Here is a 20,376-nt window from a genome sequence, read left to right as displayed (position 1 = left end):
ATGCTAAGACTTGATTGCTTTGGGCTTCGGCCTTTGACCTAGTACGATGATTTCAAGGACTTTGGTGAGATCCATCATTTGGCTCAACATCTCCATGATGTCAGGATGGTCCTTTGCACCGCTAATGAACTCCTCCAGCGTAAGCTCACCTGAGGGAAACAAACAAAGACAAACATCTACAAAGAGCAACAAGGCAACCAAGACGTGTGCATATAGTTGAGCAGCATTTTACATTTTCATTTTCAAAATATTATTATTGTTGTTATGTCTCCACATCAGTGTGTAAATGTGGCAGTTCGGTAATTAATAATTTTTCATCTGTAGACTCAGGACAGGTAATAATTTGGGTAAGATGTGGTCTAATGGCTTCCATGTGGATCTCGGTTAGTACTATATGTCATCAGCTCTGTTTGAGCAATCTGACCACCTTTGACTTCCATTATATTATAAATTAAGGCTAAATATTGTCGCTGTCGGGCAGATACCAGCTAACTAAATTTAGCTACTTTTATTTAATAAATCTGTTATTGAACACCCTTACGTCTGTGTGTAGGTTTTACAAATATTGAACCAATTAAAAGTATTTAAAAAGCACTTCCGATTAAACCTCCTACAGTAAGTCCTAACTCCATTGGATCCTCAAACTGTCAGTCAAACCACCTAACTCCAACTTGAGGAGTTAGGTGGTTTATCCATTGATTAGAATGATGAAGTCAGACAAAAAAAAGAAAAAAAGGATATCCACAATAATGGCCAAAAACTCCACTTGAGCTGTATTTGGGTAAAGCCATGATAAAATAAGGACACATTCAAATTATGCACGCACGCACACACACACACACACACACACACACACACACACACACACACACACACACACACACACACACACACACACACACACACACACACACACACACACACGTGAAATAACTGATCTGTACCTGATTGTATTGTCCTACTTTTTGCTTTGACAATAAAAAGCCCATTGAATTGAATTGTAAGGGTCAATTTGGATGCTGGTGGTTCCTGGATCTGTGTCTTAGAGTTGTCTTTCTTACCTTCTCCATGGACATCGATCTTGTCATAGACCAGAGTCACCATGTCCTCGGGAGGCGGTTCATAACATCTGGTGATGTCTTGAACAGCCTGGTGACAGAAGTATATATGTACAGTACATTTTTAATACAGGACTTTTACTTTCTACATTGCAGTATCAATTTGCTTAAGTAAAACAAATAGTACTTTTTCCACCACTGCATATGACCTGGAGTGCAGTTGAAAATCCTTTCGAAATGACTTTCAACTGCAGTCCTCTGGTCACTGTGTAATCTGGGACTAATTTAGACCTCTGACCCGGGTCATAGGAAACTAGCAGCACACAGTGACCCTGTGTAATTAACTTACAGCAACATGGTGTTTGCACATAACACTGAATTAGACAGACAGGCTTACGCACAGTACTGACATGTAAATACACTAACACTCAAATAATTCAATCAATTTAATCAATTACAGAATGAAGATCCTAAGGGATCGAAACGTTGAATCAAATAAACCAGTGGAGCTGAGTTTTCATACCAGTGTTGCAGACTCTATCTTTTCCAATTACAGAATGACACCTTTGCTTTTACAAAAGCTTATTTTTAGATACCTCTATATTCTCATAGTAATCATTAGTGTTCACTCTATAACAGGTGTGATAATAGACTGTTAGCGGGGTGTGGTATTATAAAGATAGAAACAGAGTACATTTTAAGTTGTTGCATCTGAATCATGCATTTTTGCATGCAGTTTCTTTTCAAGGTAAGACTTGTTCATGTTTGGAAATGAGTATACTCATTGTGCAGACGGTCCCATTTTAAGTTTTCAAATAAATAAATGTATAAAAATCCTTTGTAGATCTACAAGCTCACAACGTGTCTCAACGGCAAACATGTAGACCTATATAGGACTGCAGTGCTTAAGTATGTTTTGTAATCAAAATCTACAAAGTAACTTGTAACTAAAGTTGACAAATAATTGCAGTGGAGAAAAAGTATATTTGCCTCTGAGATATAGTGGAGTAGAAGTAAAAGTATTGTAAATTGTAAATACCCCAGGAAAGTTAAAAGAAAAAAAAGATCACACCTGTGTGAAGCGTCTGGGCAGCCTAGGTGCCCAGACGGTTGAGCCAGAGTAATCTAGTAAGAGAGTGGTGACACGCTTTGATCTCGCCGCAAAGCGGGTGCCTATGGGCGATAGTTCCAAACATTGCTCCTATGGCTAGAACTATTCCATTGAGATAGAATGAGCACTTCCGCATTCCATTGTTACAATGGGAGTCAACGGGAGTGTCATTACTCTCTTACTAGATTACTCTGGGTTGAGCTAACCGTCCGGGCCATCATACATCTCTTATCATCATACATCGTCACATTCCGGCCAATAGTGATTGGCCGGAATGAGAACTTTTCTGCCCTCACTTTTTGAGGGGGGCTAGCCCACACACAGCTGGGCATAGGAGGGGCTATAACGCACCTAAAAATAATTACACTGGGCCTCAGGGACACTATGACACAGGCAGTATACTACTGGGCGGGCCATTGGGACGTTCTGATTGCAGTGAAAACTATGTTTGTGTTTGGGATTAGATAAGCAGGCCCACAAACACATGTCATGTTTAGTAGTTTATAGCCTTTCTTGGAACAATCCAGGGTAAAGCTTTGCGATTCAGGACATACTGATAAGAGGCCCCAGATGGAGGGTGATCTTATAATGCAATATTCATACTATTAAACCCCCACCTTAAATATGGTCTCCATTTCATCCTTGTCGATTTTTCCATTCCCATCTTGATCAAACAACTTGAAGTACCACTTGAGTTTCTGGTTGATTTGACCTTTGAGTAACAGACTCACTGCCGCTATGTACTCCACAAAGTCAATGTATCCATCCTTTTAGAAACAGAGGAGGTGGAGGGGGAGAGAGAGAGCGAGAGAGAGAGAGATTTGGTTGTAAATCTGTATACTTGGAATTGCTCTTTAGGTGCACATGTTGTATATTGTTCTATAAGATCATCGTCATCTATAAATGCCTAAAATGTAAAAAAGGAAAAAAGGGGAATAAATGCATTAAAAGGTATAGGGTAACTGAACCCTGCAGGCTAAAAATGAACAAAGCATCAAAACATCAGAGACAATAAAACATGAAGAAACTAACAGGTCAATAAAACAATTAAAAACAATATTAGGAAAAACACTTGGCATACAGATGTGTTTTTAAAAGAGTTTTAAAAGAAGGCACTGATCAATCCCAGAATGCACTGTTCCTACTCGGAAGGAGGAGTGAAATCGCCTCATGCACTTTTGAGCAACTTAATGCAAGTGAATGGGAGGAGAAATCCAGTGCCGTATATATACGGCACAGGATTTCTCTGAGGATTCTCTGAGGTGTGAAACTGTGAACGCACCATATATAACTTGTTTATATTGGGTCCTCCATTTTTTATTTATCAGAAAGGGTTACATCTCCAAAAGGGAATGCATGTCTTCTTATAGTCTCAGAGCAATGAGTCCACTTGTTCACTTGCGTAAGCTGTTCTGGATATAAGCATCAGTATGTTCAACATGTAATATTGTGCCAAAGTTTGACTCCCTGCTGGAATTCCACTCACTCATGTAGCAGGCCTATATGCAATTCATATATTTGTTATATCATTGACATAATTCTTTTTTGTTTTACACATTTGATATGGTCAAACGCAAGATCGGGCTCTCTACCCACCCATGACGCGCCCTAGACCGGTGGTTCCCAAACTTTTTAGCTCATGACCCAAAAGAGAGATTAGATGTTTGCCTGGGACACAAACTCGCATCGCTTCACGCTGTGTTGTGAGCTTGTAGATCGGCTATTTTCACTCCGCCCACTTTTCAACCATCGCCTGTTCGCCTGCTATCGCCTCTATCGCCAGTAGTTGCCGGGTTGTCGCCCGCTGTTAAAACGTACTGTTAGAGTACTCCTTGGGCTTGGGCCGGTGACATATGTCCCCCATGCCGAACAGGTCGAAGGGTAGAGACCAGACAAAGTGATTCCACTGGCCCAGGGGTTGGGCTGAGGGCTGATAACCCGCCCGGAAAAAAACAGGAGAAACATGTGGGAAACATAAAAATGGGTCTCGACCCACTGTTTGAGAACCAGTGCCCAAGACCCTCCTGACAATCCAGGGAAAGAACCATGGACCTTAGGCCTACTAAGTGGCCGTGTAATGCAAGGGTTAGTCAAATCCCAGCAAGGTGTGAAATGCAGGTGTTTGTGTCGCCCTACCCCGTCCATGTCGAAGGTGATGAAGATCTGATCCACATAGCTGTTGGCCTCCACTGACATCCCGTTCATCTGCAGCATGAGCTTGAGCTCAAACAGAGTGATGAGGCCCGAGGGAGAATCCCTCATGAACTTAGTGTACCAGTGATGCATGTCCTGCTCCAGGATATCATCCAGGGTAGAGCCATTGGAACCCATTGTTATGCTTCCACTAAAGGCTTCACTAAAAAAGCGCGGTCCAGGAGCGTGCAGAGCACTGGCGGGGGGCGGCGGAGGTTGGGTTGCCTGCAGCTCTTGACACTGGTGGCAGTCTGGGTCCCACACTGACACGCCTGGTAATCTCTCAGACCCTTGATGGCCATAAGCAGAGATAACCCTTTAATGGGATAAGTGGCAGCCAGGGGCTTCCCATGACATCTCAGGACATCTCTGGAATACTGGGAAGGAGGGGGAAGTGTGGAGGACAAAAACTACAATATTAAAAAAAATAAAGAAATACGTGCAATATATATATAAAAGAATGCAAATAATTAAATGTATTTGTGTGACAATTTACAAATGTTTATTTATTTCACTGTTATTATGCATTTCTTTATATTTTATTTATTTATTTATGTTTTGATGTTGTCTCCTGGGTCACAGACGTATAGCGGTGACAATGTGGCCCAGGTGACTCCCACTCCTGCTGTTGCTTTCAACGACCACTCCTCCACTCCACCTGGAAAAAAGGAACATAACTTTATGTTGAACCACCTACCTTGAACTGTTGAATCTGAAAGATAAAAGAAAAGTGATTCCTGTTATTACCTGATTTTGTGATTAAACGCCACGTTATTCGGCAACCTTGGTTGTCTCCTGGGTTTTGTGTACCAGTCGCCACAATACATACATACATACATACATACATACATACATACCCAGCCGATCGCAGTACTTGCATTCTCTGCTTGCGCAATTAATAAAGAGGGGGGGGACTTTATTTTCTCTTTTACAGGGGCCAGTTGCGAATTGCAGACGCAATAAGTAAGTCAGTATTAAAATGCTGTTTGAGAGCGGTTTTGAAGGAGTCCAGGGATTCACATTTCTTAACGTGTGTTGGTAGGGTGTTCCACATTTTGGTGGCATAGGAGCTAAATTAATTTAACCCCTTGTTTGAGCCAAATCTGGGTTGAACATGGTTTGTGGAACTCCCTCTGGTGTTGTGATCGTGGACATAGTTGATATTAAGGAAGTATATATCAGGAAAAATCTTGCCTAGGCCCTAGGGCATCAAATTGCTCAGGACCAGCCCTGCTGGGGAATGAACTCTGTTTGAGGTAAAGATGAGAAGAGCTTGTTCTATAATCCTGATTTACTATTCTTCAGTCTAATCTATGTTCCACTGATTTCCATAAACCCATTTTCTATGTGAATAATGTGTAAATGTATTCCTCTTGGATCATGTTTTCCAACCACTACCAAAGACATATAGCCTGACTCACATGACTGTGAGAGGGGGACTCCCTTGGCCTTGCGTGTCTAGGACCATGAACCTACTCACATAATTGACTTATGCGTCTCTGCCTCCGTGTGTAACATAAAGGGAGACACTGACAGGGCTTAAAGGGATATTTCTGACTGCAAGTATAGGTTACAGTGACACAAAGAAAGAAGTGTCACAAAGAAATTAGGTTACAGTGAACAAATTAAGAAAGAAGTAGCCTAGTATAGGTTACAGTGACACAAAGAAGACAATTATATAAAATGCATCTTTGATTATTATTTTTTACAAAACATACGTAGCACTGCTGGCAGAGATAAATATAAGCAGCTCTTATGAACATTTATAATCTCTATGTTGGTGTTAAGCGATGTGGGCTTGCATATACGTTCTTAAATTAAATAAAGTTTAACTACACAAGCTACAGTACAAACTTCAATTTAGGGCAATAAAATTAAATTAATAGGTATTTATTTTTATTTTATTTGACCATTACTATGTTATTAAACCAGAAGCCCATTTGACCAGATTGCCCCTTTTTCTTCAATCCCGGTACAGTGTCTGTGAAGGCATTTGAAGGCAGCATAGGCCGTGGCGTGAATAGAAGTGAACTTCATGCCATGACATGGCAAGCGTATGCTGCTGATTGGCTTGCCCTGATATTCCAACCCACTCTGTGGCTCATTTGTGGCTGAATTTGTTACATTTGAGCGTGGGTAGGACATCATTGAGAAAATACATGACATAGGGATAGCTCTATAGACAACTGTTGTTTTTTTGTGAGATGTGCAATCCAAAAGAAGCCTCATTTTCTACTATTTAATTCCTTAGTCTTAGCCTTTCTTAGTGTTTTGGAAAATCATGTACTGCCCAGTGCTCTTGTTTCCTTGAGAGTCCACTAAGGCGTTTGGTCTAAGTGGACGTTGCCTGGTTCCATCCTAGGCCCGGAGTTCCTCCGGGGAGTCCAGGCAGAGCATTCTGGCCACTGATCTTCAGGTTGACAAACTTGATCTTCCAGCTGTTGTCCAGCGGGGTGCGGATGAGGCCAGACACCTGCTCATAGACCCCGAGGCAGGCTCCGTCTCTGTGGATGGACCCGGCCACCGCCACTCGCAGCAGGCCGTGCGGGGAGGCCTGCACCTGCAGGCCCTCGGGCGCCACGTTGGGGCTAAGGAGAAGCTGCTCCTCCTTAGCTAGGGCCAACAAACGCAGGCTCACCAGCTCAGCCCCCTGAAACTCCTCCGCCTTCGACTGCATGTCAGTGTTAGACAGGAGACTTAGTTTAACATCTGGCCAGAAGTGCTGTGGGCCCCAGGCCTGAGGTTGCTGGCCCAGCGAGGGGTTCTGGCTGTTCAGGATCTGGAAGAACCACTGGCAGAATTGCTTGCCCATGGCAAGCGAGTCAGACCCGGCCCCAGTGCTCTCCCTTGTGGCAACAGACAGGCTTTGTGCGGGAGACTGCGGCTCGGGCAACGCTGGTCTTTGGCCGTGGCTATTTCCTGATGACCAAAACATCAATGTCCTTTTCACTAGCTGGTGTTTCTCACTGTTGGGGGCGATCACAACGCCCTCCTTCGCGAGGTACTTGAATATGCTGTCGCGATGCACCTTCTTACGTTTCAGCAACTCCTCTGCATCATTAGTGTAGGAGAGAATTACATTTATGGCCTCATCTGGGGCATTCTCCACTGCAATCATGTTATTTGTAACTGTGCTACTGAGTGACTCTAAGTCACTTTTTGTCAATGTTTTCAGAATCTCTGCGCACCCACTACGCTCTGTATGGGAAAGTCCCGACATGACACTAGCAGTTCTGTCTGAATAACTACCTCTGTTTCTGTCTCCACAGCTCTGCGTATATGTCCGTGTCTCAATGTCAGCTTTTATAGACTGAGCACAGCTGTGGTTTGATGTCACCCTCACCGCAAACCGTTGCCATGTAGGCCTGACAATACCAATTTGCACACGCTCACTTGAAGTTTTTTCACCTGCATCACACCATTATTGCATTATTGACACAATGGATAAGATGTGATATGTTTATGTTTAAGGAACTTGGTGGTCTGATTCTGAACATGCAAGTGGAAAAAAGCACATAATTACACATACATTTGTAGATAGCACATAATTACACATACATTTGTAGATAATCTATTTTACTATAATTCATTACAACCCATTCTAATAAGTGCAAGGTCAAATCCATAGTGCTCAGAAAATGTACCAGACCCCATTCAACACCAGAGGTATTTCACTACAGAGAAACGTTTTTTTTTTTAATTGTATTTATTTTTTAAACCTCAGCGTTTCTTAGAAAGAGAAGGTATGTGAGGGGATGTGATAGAAACAATAAGTCCATTAAGTGGAATATCTTGGTTTATTACAGGTTAAAAGCGTCCTGGATCAATGGGAAACATACTCAGCGTCTGAATGTTTACTAATCAAGGAAATTGACTCGATGCATGTCTCTCATTGGTCATTCATTTAACATAGCAAACAGGGAAAACTGTTAACAAGGAAACACCATTATACAAAGACACATACGTTATACTAACAGCACATAGATGTGTACTGTATATACTGTACTGTAGCCTACTATACCTATATACATATGGTGTTGGGCAGTAGCTTATAAGTAGGACCTAAATAGTAAATAGACAGTAGCTTGTGGCCAGTGGCTCAATGACATAATAATATACAAAGTAGTTCAACTATTTACATAATTACATTTTCGGTTGCATGCACACAACATAGCAGGTGAGCTATAATCGAGTGGTCATCTTTGTCATCACATCAAATGAATAATTATCCTTCTCCATCCATCCGTAGACTTTACACAATTGTGTGTTTTATTAGATCGCACAATATCATAACATGTCCACAGCCATGTTATTATTATTATTATTATGTACAAAGTATAGCTTCAAGCTACTTTTACTAAGTACCTTGTAGTATAGCTATAGCTACTTATTTTTAAAGAACTTTCAGTGTAGCTCAGTTACTTTTTATGAACAGTAACTGACCAAAACCAAACCAGAACTCCCACCACAGGCAATCAATGAATACCTTTGCTATATTACTATACTATACTATATTAACGGCAAGTATGGTATTTCCTACAGCTTTAAGTCCAACAATCTGAAATAATCCTTTAATAATTCAGATAAACAGCAGAATTAACTATTCATAACACTTTGATATCTCTGTGTTTAAACAGTGTAACTTTCCTCTTCTAACCCAGATTTGAACCCGGTGCTGTATTTATTTTATTTTTTGACCATTGAGCTAATAGAGCCTGCCTGCTTGCTCAGGGGATACATTGACTATGTATTGACCATGTCTCAATAGAAGGGAGACAATATACAACCACCCCAACTGTATTTAAGTTACCTAGTATTAACATATTTAATACCATGCAGAAAATAAAAATAACAATCCCCCCTACTCCTAAATAAGCTACTATTAGCATGGCGATTTATTATATTGAGTGGATAGATAGAGAGACAGAGTGAGATGGCAACAGTTGCCAACTTCATTATAATTTAGATACATGAACTTGGAGCCTGCCTGACCTCTAGTGGTTATTCAACAAATTTACAAACAAATAATACTGCAATTGCAATTGTGCAATTTGTAATGCTTTGAAATATCACGATTGAAAGAGATTTTCTCTGTACCCAAAACCAAACAAAAATATACATACTGTATCGTATCTGCTTATACTGTGTACCCTAAGTACTGTATACGCAGTTATGTGCCAGATTCAAGTTAGACAATATATTATTACATTGATTACATTTGGCAGTGGTTGTCTAAGAAAAGATAATGCTCATTTCACCTAATTTCTCATGCTTATATACACTTTACAACTTGATAGTGATGAAAGTAAATGATAATACAATATAATAAACCCTGTGTTGAAAAGTTTGAGCCAAAGATCACTTGGCCAGTTCTTGACACATGTTTACAACATTGCCATTGTCTCAAACTTAAACTACCTGAGTTACATAACGGATTGGAAAAACAATAAAGACATTATGTATGAACTCAGTTCAGTTCAAACCACCTTGGAGAGAGTCAGCTCCTCAAGAGTTCTCTTCAGGCAACAAGCCAAAATAAATGTCTAGGCTTTTTCAGTCTGCTATTGGTCTGCCCAATGCACACTACAGTATAGCCGACTGCACTGTTTCCAAAACACTGGGTCGGGACCCATTTGTGAGTCACGAACCAATTTTTGGGGGTCACGAGTAAAACTCCTATATTCTTTTCCTACTTTTAATAAAATCACACGCGTGTGAAGTGAGGGGCACTCTTATCATCATACGTCATCATGATCATACATCATCTTATTCTGGCCAATCACAATTTGCGTCCTCACTTTTGTATTCAATGTTTGTGTTTACGTGTATGACATAGCCATGTCCAGCTATTTGTGTAGATTTGTCATAAAACATTAAATTCCCATTGACAATGGGACACATTTTTTTTAAATATAAAACGAAATAAAATATTTTTGGAAAAAAAGAAAGAAAGAAATCTAAGAAATTCCATTCATTAAAAAAAAAAAACACACACGGACATTGCGAGCTGGTTGTAGAAGTGGTTGCACCACTTAAAAAAGTAGTGAAAATAGCTACATGCTCGCAAAACTAAGTAACACGTTGTACGCTTGTAGATCTGCTATTTTTACAAGTTTGGGTCCTGGGCAAACGTCTAATCTCTCTTTTGGGTCTCAACCTGAAAAGTTTGGGAACCACTGGACTGGTACTGTATGTATGTTCTGCAACATTGTTTTATACTGTATGTGAGTACAGTATGTCAACTGTCCAGGTGCATTTGTCAGTAGTCCTAGGTTAATGGGGTGATTATATCAACCTTAAACAATCACAAACCTCATTTTCTTCATATTCTTGAACAGGAATTGCACTTTTCACACCATCTCCGTTGATGTAAATAGAGTCCAGGAAGCTCTGCAACCTTGTCTCATGGTGTTTCATCATATCGTCTTCACTGTGACATCCTGTGGTAAAGATGCAGCATATGGCAATGTGTGTTGGTATATGTTCACATGTCAACTTCTGCTCTACTCTGCTGTCATCATCTACAGCAGCCCAAATCATACGCCAGCAACTGTATATCACCTTTGAAAAAGTCTTTGACTTTTCCTTTTTATATATAAAATGACAAAAATACTGAATTTCTTCCCAACAGCATAACAGGGGAAAGGTAGTCTTGTGCATTACTGGTAATAAGGTAATTACCCCAGTGATGCATTACTGGTAATAAGGTAGTTACCCCAGTGATGCATGAGAATACATTCATTACTGGTAATAAGGTAGTTAGTTACCCAAGTGATGCATGAGACTACATTCACTTCCTTGTTTTCGGTGTGTGGCAATGCTGTTGGCGAGGTGCAGACAGTATGATTCCTCAAAATTCACAATGTTGTCAGACACGTTTGACACTTGGCGCAAAGCATAAATTGTCCTTAAAATGTTGATGAACACTTAAGGATGTGCAACTACATTCTGGGCCCTGAATTACTGGTGGGAGAAACGTTGATTTACAATGCTGTATAAGACCAGAGAACACTTCTCACCTTTCATGACATGTTTAGGGAAGCAGGGTCGATGTACAGCGGGTCCTCAGTCTCCTGGTCATAGAGGAACTGTCTCAATACGTTGTACACAATCTCACGACTCAAAGTGAAATTCTGCAGCTCGCCATGCTCTCTGGGCATAAGAAACTCCAGCCCATACTCGCCGATGACTGAACCGTTCCTTTGGAGAGATAAATCAAAAGGCAAGATTCATACAGGTTTTTAAATGTCAAACCCAAGCAGATTTTAGAACAGGATATTTCTCTGTCTGCCTTTCCTCTCTAAACAAGACCAATCATAGATCATGGGACGATGTGCATGACAGCACGAAACAGGACCACCTCTGGTGGCTGGACATAAACAAACACAGCTTGAACAGTCTGCACAACTAGGTGATGTCTGGTGAATTACACACATGAAGAGCGGGAAAGTTGTATCCCACTTGATGTTGGAAGCATATAAGAATTAGGGTTGGGACCCAGAACTGGAGGAACTGGATCCAGCATTCAAATCAAATCAAACCAAACTTCATCACATTTCTAACGGCCGAGGCAAAAAAGATAAGAAGACAGATAAAAGAAAAAAGGAAGGAAAAGCATTAAAACAAAGTGTCAACACAGAGAAACATATCAAAATAACGAAGCAGTACATAGGTAGGTACATGAGTAACGGTACATAGTACATAGGCAGGCTATAGACTAGAGTGTCGCAGTCCCAACGAAAACAAAAAGTGTGATACCCTGCCTTTTTTTTCTTCTTTCTAATTATTTGAACTGCCCTAAACATTGTGTTTATTGCCATGATTTGTCACGAGCCGAGTTGGCTTGGTCCGCGGTGTAAACGTCTTTAAATAACTACTTTTTGAAAAGCCTATGGGGAAAATGAATGGGGAATTATTTCCTGGGCCACTCATCTTTAATAAGGATTTGAAAGCAGTCAATGACCGAGCAGAGCGAACATAGAGCGGCAGCGCGTTCCAGAGACTGGGTCCGGCCACGGCGAAAGCACAGTCTCCTCTGGTCCTGAACTGTGTATCAGGCACAATCAGGAGAGAATGATTGACCTTGACCACAAGAATTTGCTTATCAAATTTTAGATTGCTGTCAAACGTGATGCCAAGGCTCTTAACTGAAGGCCGGATGTTGGTACTGAGGGGACCCGAGAGGGATGATGGTGATGGGAGAGCTTGGGTCGTGGTTAAAAATGATGACTTCGGTCTTACTTTTGTTCAAAGTGAGAAAGTTTGTATTCATCCATGATTTAATGTCGGAGAGACACTTCAACAGCGGCTGAGCGGGGTCGGTGCTGTCCATATTCAGTGGTAAATAATAGAGCTAAACATCATCTGCATAAAAATGAAAGGATATGTTTTTTAATGTGTGCTTAGTGGGAGCATATAGAGCAGAAAGAGGATGGGGCCGATGATGGAACCCTGAGGGAAACCAAAGGTTAGAGGGGCCACACTGGAATGGGATTTGCCTTGAGGAACCGGAATCGGTTCCATCCAATTTGGAATTGGAACAGTTTCCGAAACCGGTTTCATCACGACATTTGAGCAGGTATGTGGACTTCACGTCTGCTATAAAACTGCAATAGGCTACCATGAAGTGGCTCTCAATTTTTTATTTTAATTTCAAGGACCACCATAACTCTGAGAGAGTACAAATGGAACTGTAATGGCCAAATGAGTGGAATTGTCAAAATATTTTGGGACCATGGGGTGGCGCTGTTGGCTTTATAAGCGTCTGGTTTTCTGGAACTGGTAGGGAGGATTGACCTGGAAGGGCAATGGTTTTTGACCGCAGGTACGTCACTGTGTTGTTCAAACACTGGAGCGAAATGTTTGTTGGTCTGAAATGTTTATTTTGTTTGTCTATGCTGATTATTGTTTATTCTGATCACGCAGATACTGATGCCATACTCACCGCTTGGACATAAACGTGTCAAAGGCAAGAGCTGCCTGCCTGTGTGTTTATTATGCATTGTGGGGCTGACACACAGAACAAATAGTATGCCATTTAAACGGGATCAACTCCTCGAGAGCTAAGACTCTTATAGGAACCAAACCTTGTACACTCTCAGAGATGTAGACCTGTAAGTCCATTTGGAACAACCTCACCCTTTGAGAACCACTATAATATGCAATACTGTATGCATAATTGCATTTGAGTTGTGATCATCATGGAGCATACTCCAGAGAGGATCCGTTTACCTGAAAGAAGAAATGTCAGCCTTGGAGAAGTATCGCCCCAGGGCATGTGAAGCACTATAGACACCAGCCAGCTGGGTGGGTGGGGCACAGAAACAAACAAACAGTCAATACATACAGGAGAAGTATCGCCCCAGGGCATGTGAAGCACTATAGACACCAGCCAGCTGGGTGAGTGGGTGGGGCACAGAAACAAACAAACAAACAATACAGGCCAGTTAGAGGAGATCAAAGCTATCTCTATGAAATGCAAGTCCAACAGAGTTACTTATCAGCTATGATAGCTATGACAGGAAAAATAAAATAAAACTTTCACTATATTTTCAAAATGATTTAATATACCTGTACATTATGTGCACATTATGTACCACTGATACCTGTGTCTAAATCTTGTCTATGAATTGATTGCATAGTGCCTAAATGGAAACAAGAGTGCATAGATTTCTTTTTTGGTGCTAATAAGTGTTGACTGTACTCAACACTACTAGTACTTGCTGTTTTTACATTCTGTCAAATAAACTATTCAATCAATCAATCAATGTACGTGCGTGGGTTTTGAGAAATACTGGTCTAGTTGAATCCAGATTCATATGTTAATACTTATTATAAATTTAGGGGTTGTATGTGTTTGCATGTCCATAACATCCTGAACAATTATAAATAAAGTTGTCAAGAAATGAGAAATAATTGGCTTGGATCAAACCTTTTCTTGAAGTGCAGCAGCTAGGGTCTTGCTCTGATTGGAGGAGGGTGAGAGAAGCTCTTCTGTAAAGATCTCATTGGTCATCTGGAAGCTTCCATTGAAGTGGCGAGGGATCTCAAACAACGTCGGATCATACTTCTCATCGACATCCTCATGGAGCGCTGAGGAGGGAAAACACTGTTCAGTTACTGAACTGTGTTCAATTCTTTGCGATTATCATGCGATTAATCAGAACATTCCCCATCAACTAGCACAAACCGTGGTGCAAAACACAACCACAAAATGTTAATATGAACATTTGTGTATGGAAGTAATACTGTGATGCGAGTGTTTTCACCTGAACACACTGCCATTGAGATCACAATAACAATGGGGATGAGGACCAACAGGACGACGATGAACACCATCCATGACCTGACTTTCCAGAAGATGACTTCATTCATCTCTTTCTTCCACCTGCACACCGCACTCTTCTAGGAACAACACAACGTCCAAACAGTTTATACAATATACACCAGAGTAAGACACACTTATAAAGAATATAGATTTTGGGCACATCATTATAGGCCAGGGGTTTTCATCCCTTCTCATATTATAAATGCCCATTATCTATTTGGCATTTGAGCCACAGACCAGCCTCTCAGACCCAAAAATGATACGAATATTGTGCTAAATAAGATTTTGTCCATAATTCCATGCTGTATTGGTACCATAGGAGATAACAGGAGAACGTTGATCAAAATAACAATTCTACATTCGCTCTAAATGTGTAGACTTGATGTTTAACAATAATTTAACTCTTGAGAGCATAAAATGAAACCAAATGGGTCCATTTATGCTATCAAGCATTAAAGATCTATAAGGGTCCATTTGGTTACCAACTCTCCATCATTTAGCTGGGAACCACCTGGTCCTTAGCCTCGGTATCAGCCTTACTCATCTGCAAAGAGAAATGCCTGGCGGAAGTGTCGGTCCGGAACATCCGTCAGATGCATTTCCCCCGGATAGGATATTTTTCGACCAATCACAACACCAATCAATACACAGAGAATGTAAACAGATTTGTAAAGCGTCAACGTAATTTCCTTGAGCGGTACTTCTGCCAAAATCCTGCTACTTCCGCCAAATTCCAGCAATGCACCACACTATAGGGAAACATCTTCAAAAGAGTATTATTTTTAGAGTAGTATATATTTTTGTTTGATAGCATCTCTCCCGTAACACACAGAACAACAACTTCCCTCCAAACACACACACATCGTCACATCCCCCGGAAGTCCCTCTCATTCGTTGGAACTTCCCAGAGTGCAATACATATATTCACTGTATCTGTGTGTGTGTGTGTGTGTGTGTGTGTGTGTGTGTGTGTGTGTGTTAATAGAATAATAACAATATGTGAATGTAATATATAAATAAATTCTTCAAACCTGGTTGTGGGAGTTCTGACCCTCCACTGTGTGCAAAGAGGGGCTCGTCTCTCCGTTGCTGACAAGGAACTGAGTAAATCACAGACACATGTCACTTTCCACAGGATTACGACATCTACTCTTTACACATTTTAAGAGGGACAGACCATTCCAATAATCAGACAAAAAAGAATAAAAGAAAAAAAAATTGCAACAATAAACTGTGATGTCAATCATGTCATCATTATTCAAGAGATACTTCCTCAATATTGTTTTTATTACAGCCAATTATTCCACAAAGTAGTAAGTAACCTTTGTTTTTAGACAGTTAAGTATCATAGTGGGATAATCATAAGTATCCCTGTTGGTCTAGGATTGAATTATACCACAGTCTTTCCCAGTATGAATAACTGGGATAATAATAACCAGTAAGACGTTTATGTGATCTTCTTGTCCTGCCTTTTTTTTGTTTCCTGCACTTGGGTCCTAACACCTGCAAACCGTGACAGCTTTGCATTTTGTATCTTTTGCATCTGCCCCTGTGAACACAGCTTTTAATTTACTACTAGTGCATCAGCTCTAGAGATGATAATGGGCGTTGACAATAGTTGGTAATAAAATAAAAATAATTATGCATTTATATAGCACCTTTATCCAAGGCGCTTTACAGAGATTGTGCATTACATTCACCCATTCACACACAGATGCCGGAGGAAACCATATAAGGCGCCACCAACCCGCACATCGGGAGCAATGAGGGGTTCAGTCTTGCTCAAAGACACTTCGACACTCTGGGGGAGCCCGGGTTCGAACTGGGAACCTTGCGATACCTATCCGGTCACTCTACCCCTGAGCCGCTGCCCCCATAGAATAATTTAGTTTCGTTTTATCAAATTAAATATATAACAATAGGAAACATCTCTGTCTATCTTCCCCCCAAAAAGCACAAATGATTGACTAGTCTACTGTACAGCATGACAGGCCAATCTGATCTTATCCTATGGTATGCAAGTAGTAATCACAGCCGGGGAACCCAGCCTTTAACATCATCTCTGGGAACAGTGTCAGTGAGCAACCCTGAGGGGAGACAAGTTAACAGGTCCATACAAGCAGCTATGTGGCAAGTACACACAGGTCATCACAAAAACATGATGCAGAAACAGATCTCAAGACCCAACCTCAAGCTAAATCAGACGGAAAGTAAGACACCACCATAAGGAGCAGATATACTGTTGTGTTAGTTCTTTAATAGTCAATTAAACAATGTATATTCCAAAGGGGCAATGACAGGAAAACTCACCGGTTCTGTCTCAGCACCATTGCTGTGGATACCATTCCCACGGTCCTCATTACCTGCAGGCTGGGGCTAATCATCAAACATTCATGAAATCATTAAAACAGCCTACCCAAGAAAGTAACTGCTGTAAGATCTTGATGTGATATTGCAGAATGAGAAACAGGGAGACTCAGGTCGTAACGTCTCTTCAGTAAACATGTTTTATTAGAAAAGATTACAAGTCAGTCTGTCTTGTGTCCGGTGCGAGAGACAGGTCATCTGAGTCTGCGAGTTCAGTTGCAGTTCATTACCATCTGCAGTCCCACTCCATCTCTATCCGAGTCTCTAGCTGATTCCCTTTGTTCAACAATACTACTTATAGAGGGAATTACCATCAGTGTGTATGCACATGACATGCACACATCTGTAGTAGGTCAGTAGGATTGTGCATTGGCCGTCTAGCAGGTGTGTGTGCTGGAACAATGGCCAATGGTAAATCTGAGATGACTCAAAACTGTCCATGTATGGTAAACTGTGCTGTAACATATACGTGTGACTGTGACGTGCGTATGAAATGTGTGTGTGTGTGTGTGTGTGTGTGTGTGTGTGCTGCAGTATTGTATATGTCTGTAAATGGGGCTATATAACTTAAACATGTCCTATGTGGAGGGCCAAGAGGGCGTGTGTGTGTGTGTGTGTGTGTGTGCTCTGGGGCTATACTGTAACTTAAACATGTCCTATATGGAGGGCCAAGAGGGTGTGTGTGTGTGTGTGTGTATGTCTCTTCCATGGCTCTCTCCCCATGATCCAGACCTAAATATGTGTAATAATGTATACTACTACACTGCCATCCATACATCCAGTCATACCTATTCCCCTTTCATCTAATTAACATATTTACCCCTGTCCTCCCTATTTCGGGCACATTTTCAACATTCAATTTATGAAATGAAATATTATCTAATAGCCCATCCATGCAGCCACCCTAGCCCCCCAACCCCCCTAGTCCAGGCTCAAGGGCTACAGACAAAGTTTATGGGACAAACAGGGACATATGGCGCAGGAAATAGTATAATATAATAACATTATATTTACAATGTAAGCATGATGTAGTAGGCAGCCTACTGTAGGACAACTCAGGCTGAGTTGTCCTACAGTAGGCTGCCTACTACTGGCAGCTGTGTCTCTTGACGTGGGCTGAGTTACTCAGCCCACGTCAAGAGACACAGCTCGCTCCAAATAACACGCATGGAGACGGAGTTCATCAGCATGGACATGGAGTATTGTATTGAACTCACCGGAGGGAAGGTTTTCAACGGCACTGTGTCCATGTTGTCCGTCATAATTCAGTCAGTGGTTGGTTGCCGGCTGGAACGACAGAAACTTTTCTGAATCCGGAACTTGGCCGTATGCACAGATCTTCAAGCTGACATGCCCAGGCCAGGTCTGACCGTGGATGAGAGAAACCGGTTCGTCGCAAGTTCGCAACACGTTGTCAGCTTGTAAATCTGTAATTTGTTGGTACAGCGACAACAACACGGGTCCCGCAGGTGCAACAAAATAGGTAGGTGTCGTCTTCTCGAGTTTCGACGATGACGTCAGAAGGCGTTAACATTTGCGCTTTGTAAAATTATGCTAAAATAGGAAGTTTAAAGATAACATAGTCATAGCTTTAAGTCTTTAAGGCTATGGACCAGATCGAGCTACTTAAGAACAAGACAAGTAGGCCTACATCAAATGGATTATTGTTTTATTTTTATTTTTTATTAAAATACATATATTTTGAGCGGTCAAAATATATTTGACTGGTTGGTCATCTGCCATAATCTTCAGGGCTGGTTGCAACAGCTGACCAGGTACAAAAAATGCTGGATAGTCCTATAGGTCCTAGTGTAATGACCACTAATACTATATTTATTTATGTTCATATTAAGTTATTAACATTTAATAATGTTTCTAAACCACAGTTGACCTAGTAGGCCTAAGTGTAAATTGTCTACTTGTAGTTGTGATGCAGTTTGCAATTTGTAGAGATAGCCACAAGATGGCAGTGTTATACATGGCATTACAGTCTGCTTACTGTCTGCTTCCATAATAAATCTTGTCGCCTTGCAGTGGTTCTCAAACTGTGGTCCAGAGACTCCAGGGGACAGCTATATTATTGATATTTACAGGAAAATGTGAGGTCGGAAGGTTGGCCTCAATGGCCTGTTGACTGTAGTGTGGAACAGCTGAAAATCAACCACATTTATCATTGTTAATTATTATGATTTTAGAGGTATAGCCTATAAAGTACTGTTGGGCACTGGCCTACTTGGAACCAATGCAAGTTGGAAATTAATGCCCCACCCAGTTATTATGTCTGTGTCCCTTTTATGCCCATATATGGAGTTCTTTGTCAGGCATGCCCAATATGGAATCTATGCATTGTGATGTGATAACAGGCCAGCTCCATATATGGAGATATAGGGGTGCTCAGGTCCAGAGTGCAGGCAGAGACTTTAGTGCTGGTTCTGGACAACTGGCTATCCGACAGACTCGGCACCTGGCACTGCGTTCCCTGTGGGGCTGTGAAATGCGTGGATCGAATTTGAAGTCGGTGGGGCGAACGGTTTTCGAGTTACGTGGATTTTACAATGTCAGAACTAGGGGTGATGTCAGAACAGTCAGAGCCCATTGGTTCCCAATGGGAACTGGTTCAGTTCTTTTTGGTTCTTAGTCCATGAGCCAGAGCTCCAAAATTGGAATGTTATGAACTGAGTGGGCAAACTATACCTACATTAAATTGTTTATAGGATCAATAAGTAAATTCATATGATTACTTAGTTAGCTTTTTCATATTTTCTATTTTTTGCATATATTCCTATATAATGACTAATTTGCATATTCAAACTTTGTAATACAGAATTTGTAATACAATAAATCATTGTCTTTGTGTAAGTAATCAACTGGGGGAGTTTCATGGTGATAACAATCTATAGGTATATGGTTTTGCACACTCAAATCATAATTTAACGTACCAATTTTGGAGCTCTGGCTCATGGACTATAAACCAAAAATAACTGAATCGGTTCCCATTGGGAACCAACCGGTGGAAAAGGGTTCAGTGTGATGTCCGAACAGGCCAGCTCGATGGAGATTTAGGGGTGATCTGGATTTGGGTCCTGTCCCGAGCCTGGGCAGATGCTTTTGTGCTGGTTCTGGACAACCGTGGGTCCAACGGACTCAACATCGAGCACTGTGGTGGTGTGGAAACACGCATGTCCAATTAGAAGTTTGTGGGGCGAACGGTTCTCGAGTTATGTGAATTACAGATTACAAACAATCATTCAAATAGCATTATATATCTCTGTCCCCAGTCCCCCAGCTCTGTCCAGGGACGGATTAACCCCCAGCGCTGG

General features: G+C 41.2%; 3 protein-coding genes across 4 annotated transcripts; all 3 read right to left on the bottom strand.

Annotated features, from left to right (window-relative positions):
* Positions 1 to 3: 3 nt before the first annotated feature.
* Positions 4 to 4,500, bottom strand: guca1c (guanylate cyclase activator 1C; the record flags this gene model as incomplete). Its single annotated transcript, XM_080772890.1, has 4 exons — positions 4 to 149; positions 1,062 to 1,149; positions 2,787 to 2,936; positions 4,306 to 4,500. The coding sequence occupies 4 exons, from the start codon at positions 4,498 to 4,500 to the stop codon at positions 4 to 6; spliced, it is 579 nt and encodes a 192-aa protein (XP_080629016.1).
* Positions 4,501 to 4,542: 42 nt separating this feature from the next.
* Positions 4,543 to 18,533, bottom strand: c15h3orf52 (chromosome 15 C3orf52 homolog). Of its 2 annotated transcripts, XR_013964589.1 has the most exons (10): positions 18,274 to 18,533; positions 17,000 to 17,065; positions 15,721 to 15,789; positions 14,631 to 14,766; positions 14,294 to 14,454; positions 13,594 to 13,664; positions 11,382 to 11,562; positions 10,675 to 10,802; positions 5,060 to 5,074; positions 4,543 to 4,739 (listed from the first exon to the last, which is right to left on the bottom strand). XR_013964589.1 is itself a non-coding variant. In XM_080771905.1 (8 exons), exons 1-7 carry the CDS (start codon positions 18,316 to 18,318, stop codon positions 11,385 to 11,387), a joined length of 726 nt encoding a protein of 241 aa, XP_080628031.1. In that variant the 5' UTR covers positions 18,319 to 18,533; the 3' UTR covers positions 8,077 to 10,802; positions 11,382 to 11,384. The 2 variants fall into 2 exon arrangements, 1 of the variants encoding a protein (XP_080628031.1); XM_080771905.1 differs by lacking the exons at positions 4,543 to 4,739; positions 5,060 to 5,074 and having other exon boundaries at positions 8,077 to 10,802.
* cUnh3orf38 (chromosome Un C3orf38 homolog) lies at positions 6,695 to 7,582 on the bottom strand (the record flags this gene model as incomplete). Its single annotated transcript, XM_080772889.1, has 1 exon — positions 6,695 to 7,582. The coding sequence occupies one exon, from the start codon at positions 7,580 to 7,582 to the stop codon at positions 6,695 to 6,697; it is 888 nt and encodes a 295-aa protein (XP_080629015.1).
* Positions 18,534 to 20,376: the final 1,843 nt, after the last annotated feature.

This window comes from Protomyctophum bolini (genome assembly GCF_963924005.1).
Source record: "Protomyctophum bolini genome assembly, chromosome: 9".
NCBI lineage: Eukaryota > Metazoa > Chordata > Actinopteri > Myctophiformes > Myctophidae > Protomyctophum > Protomyctophum bolini.
Note: the sequence above shows the minus strand (reverse complement) of the source record. Positions and strands in the feature narration are given on the sequence as shown.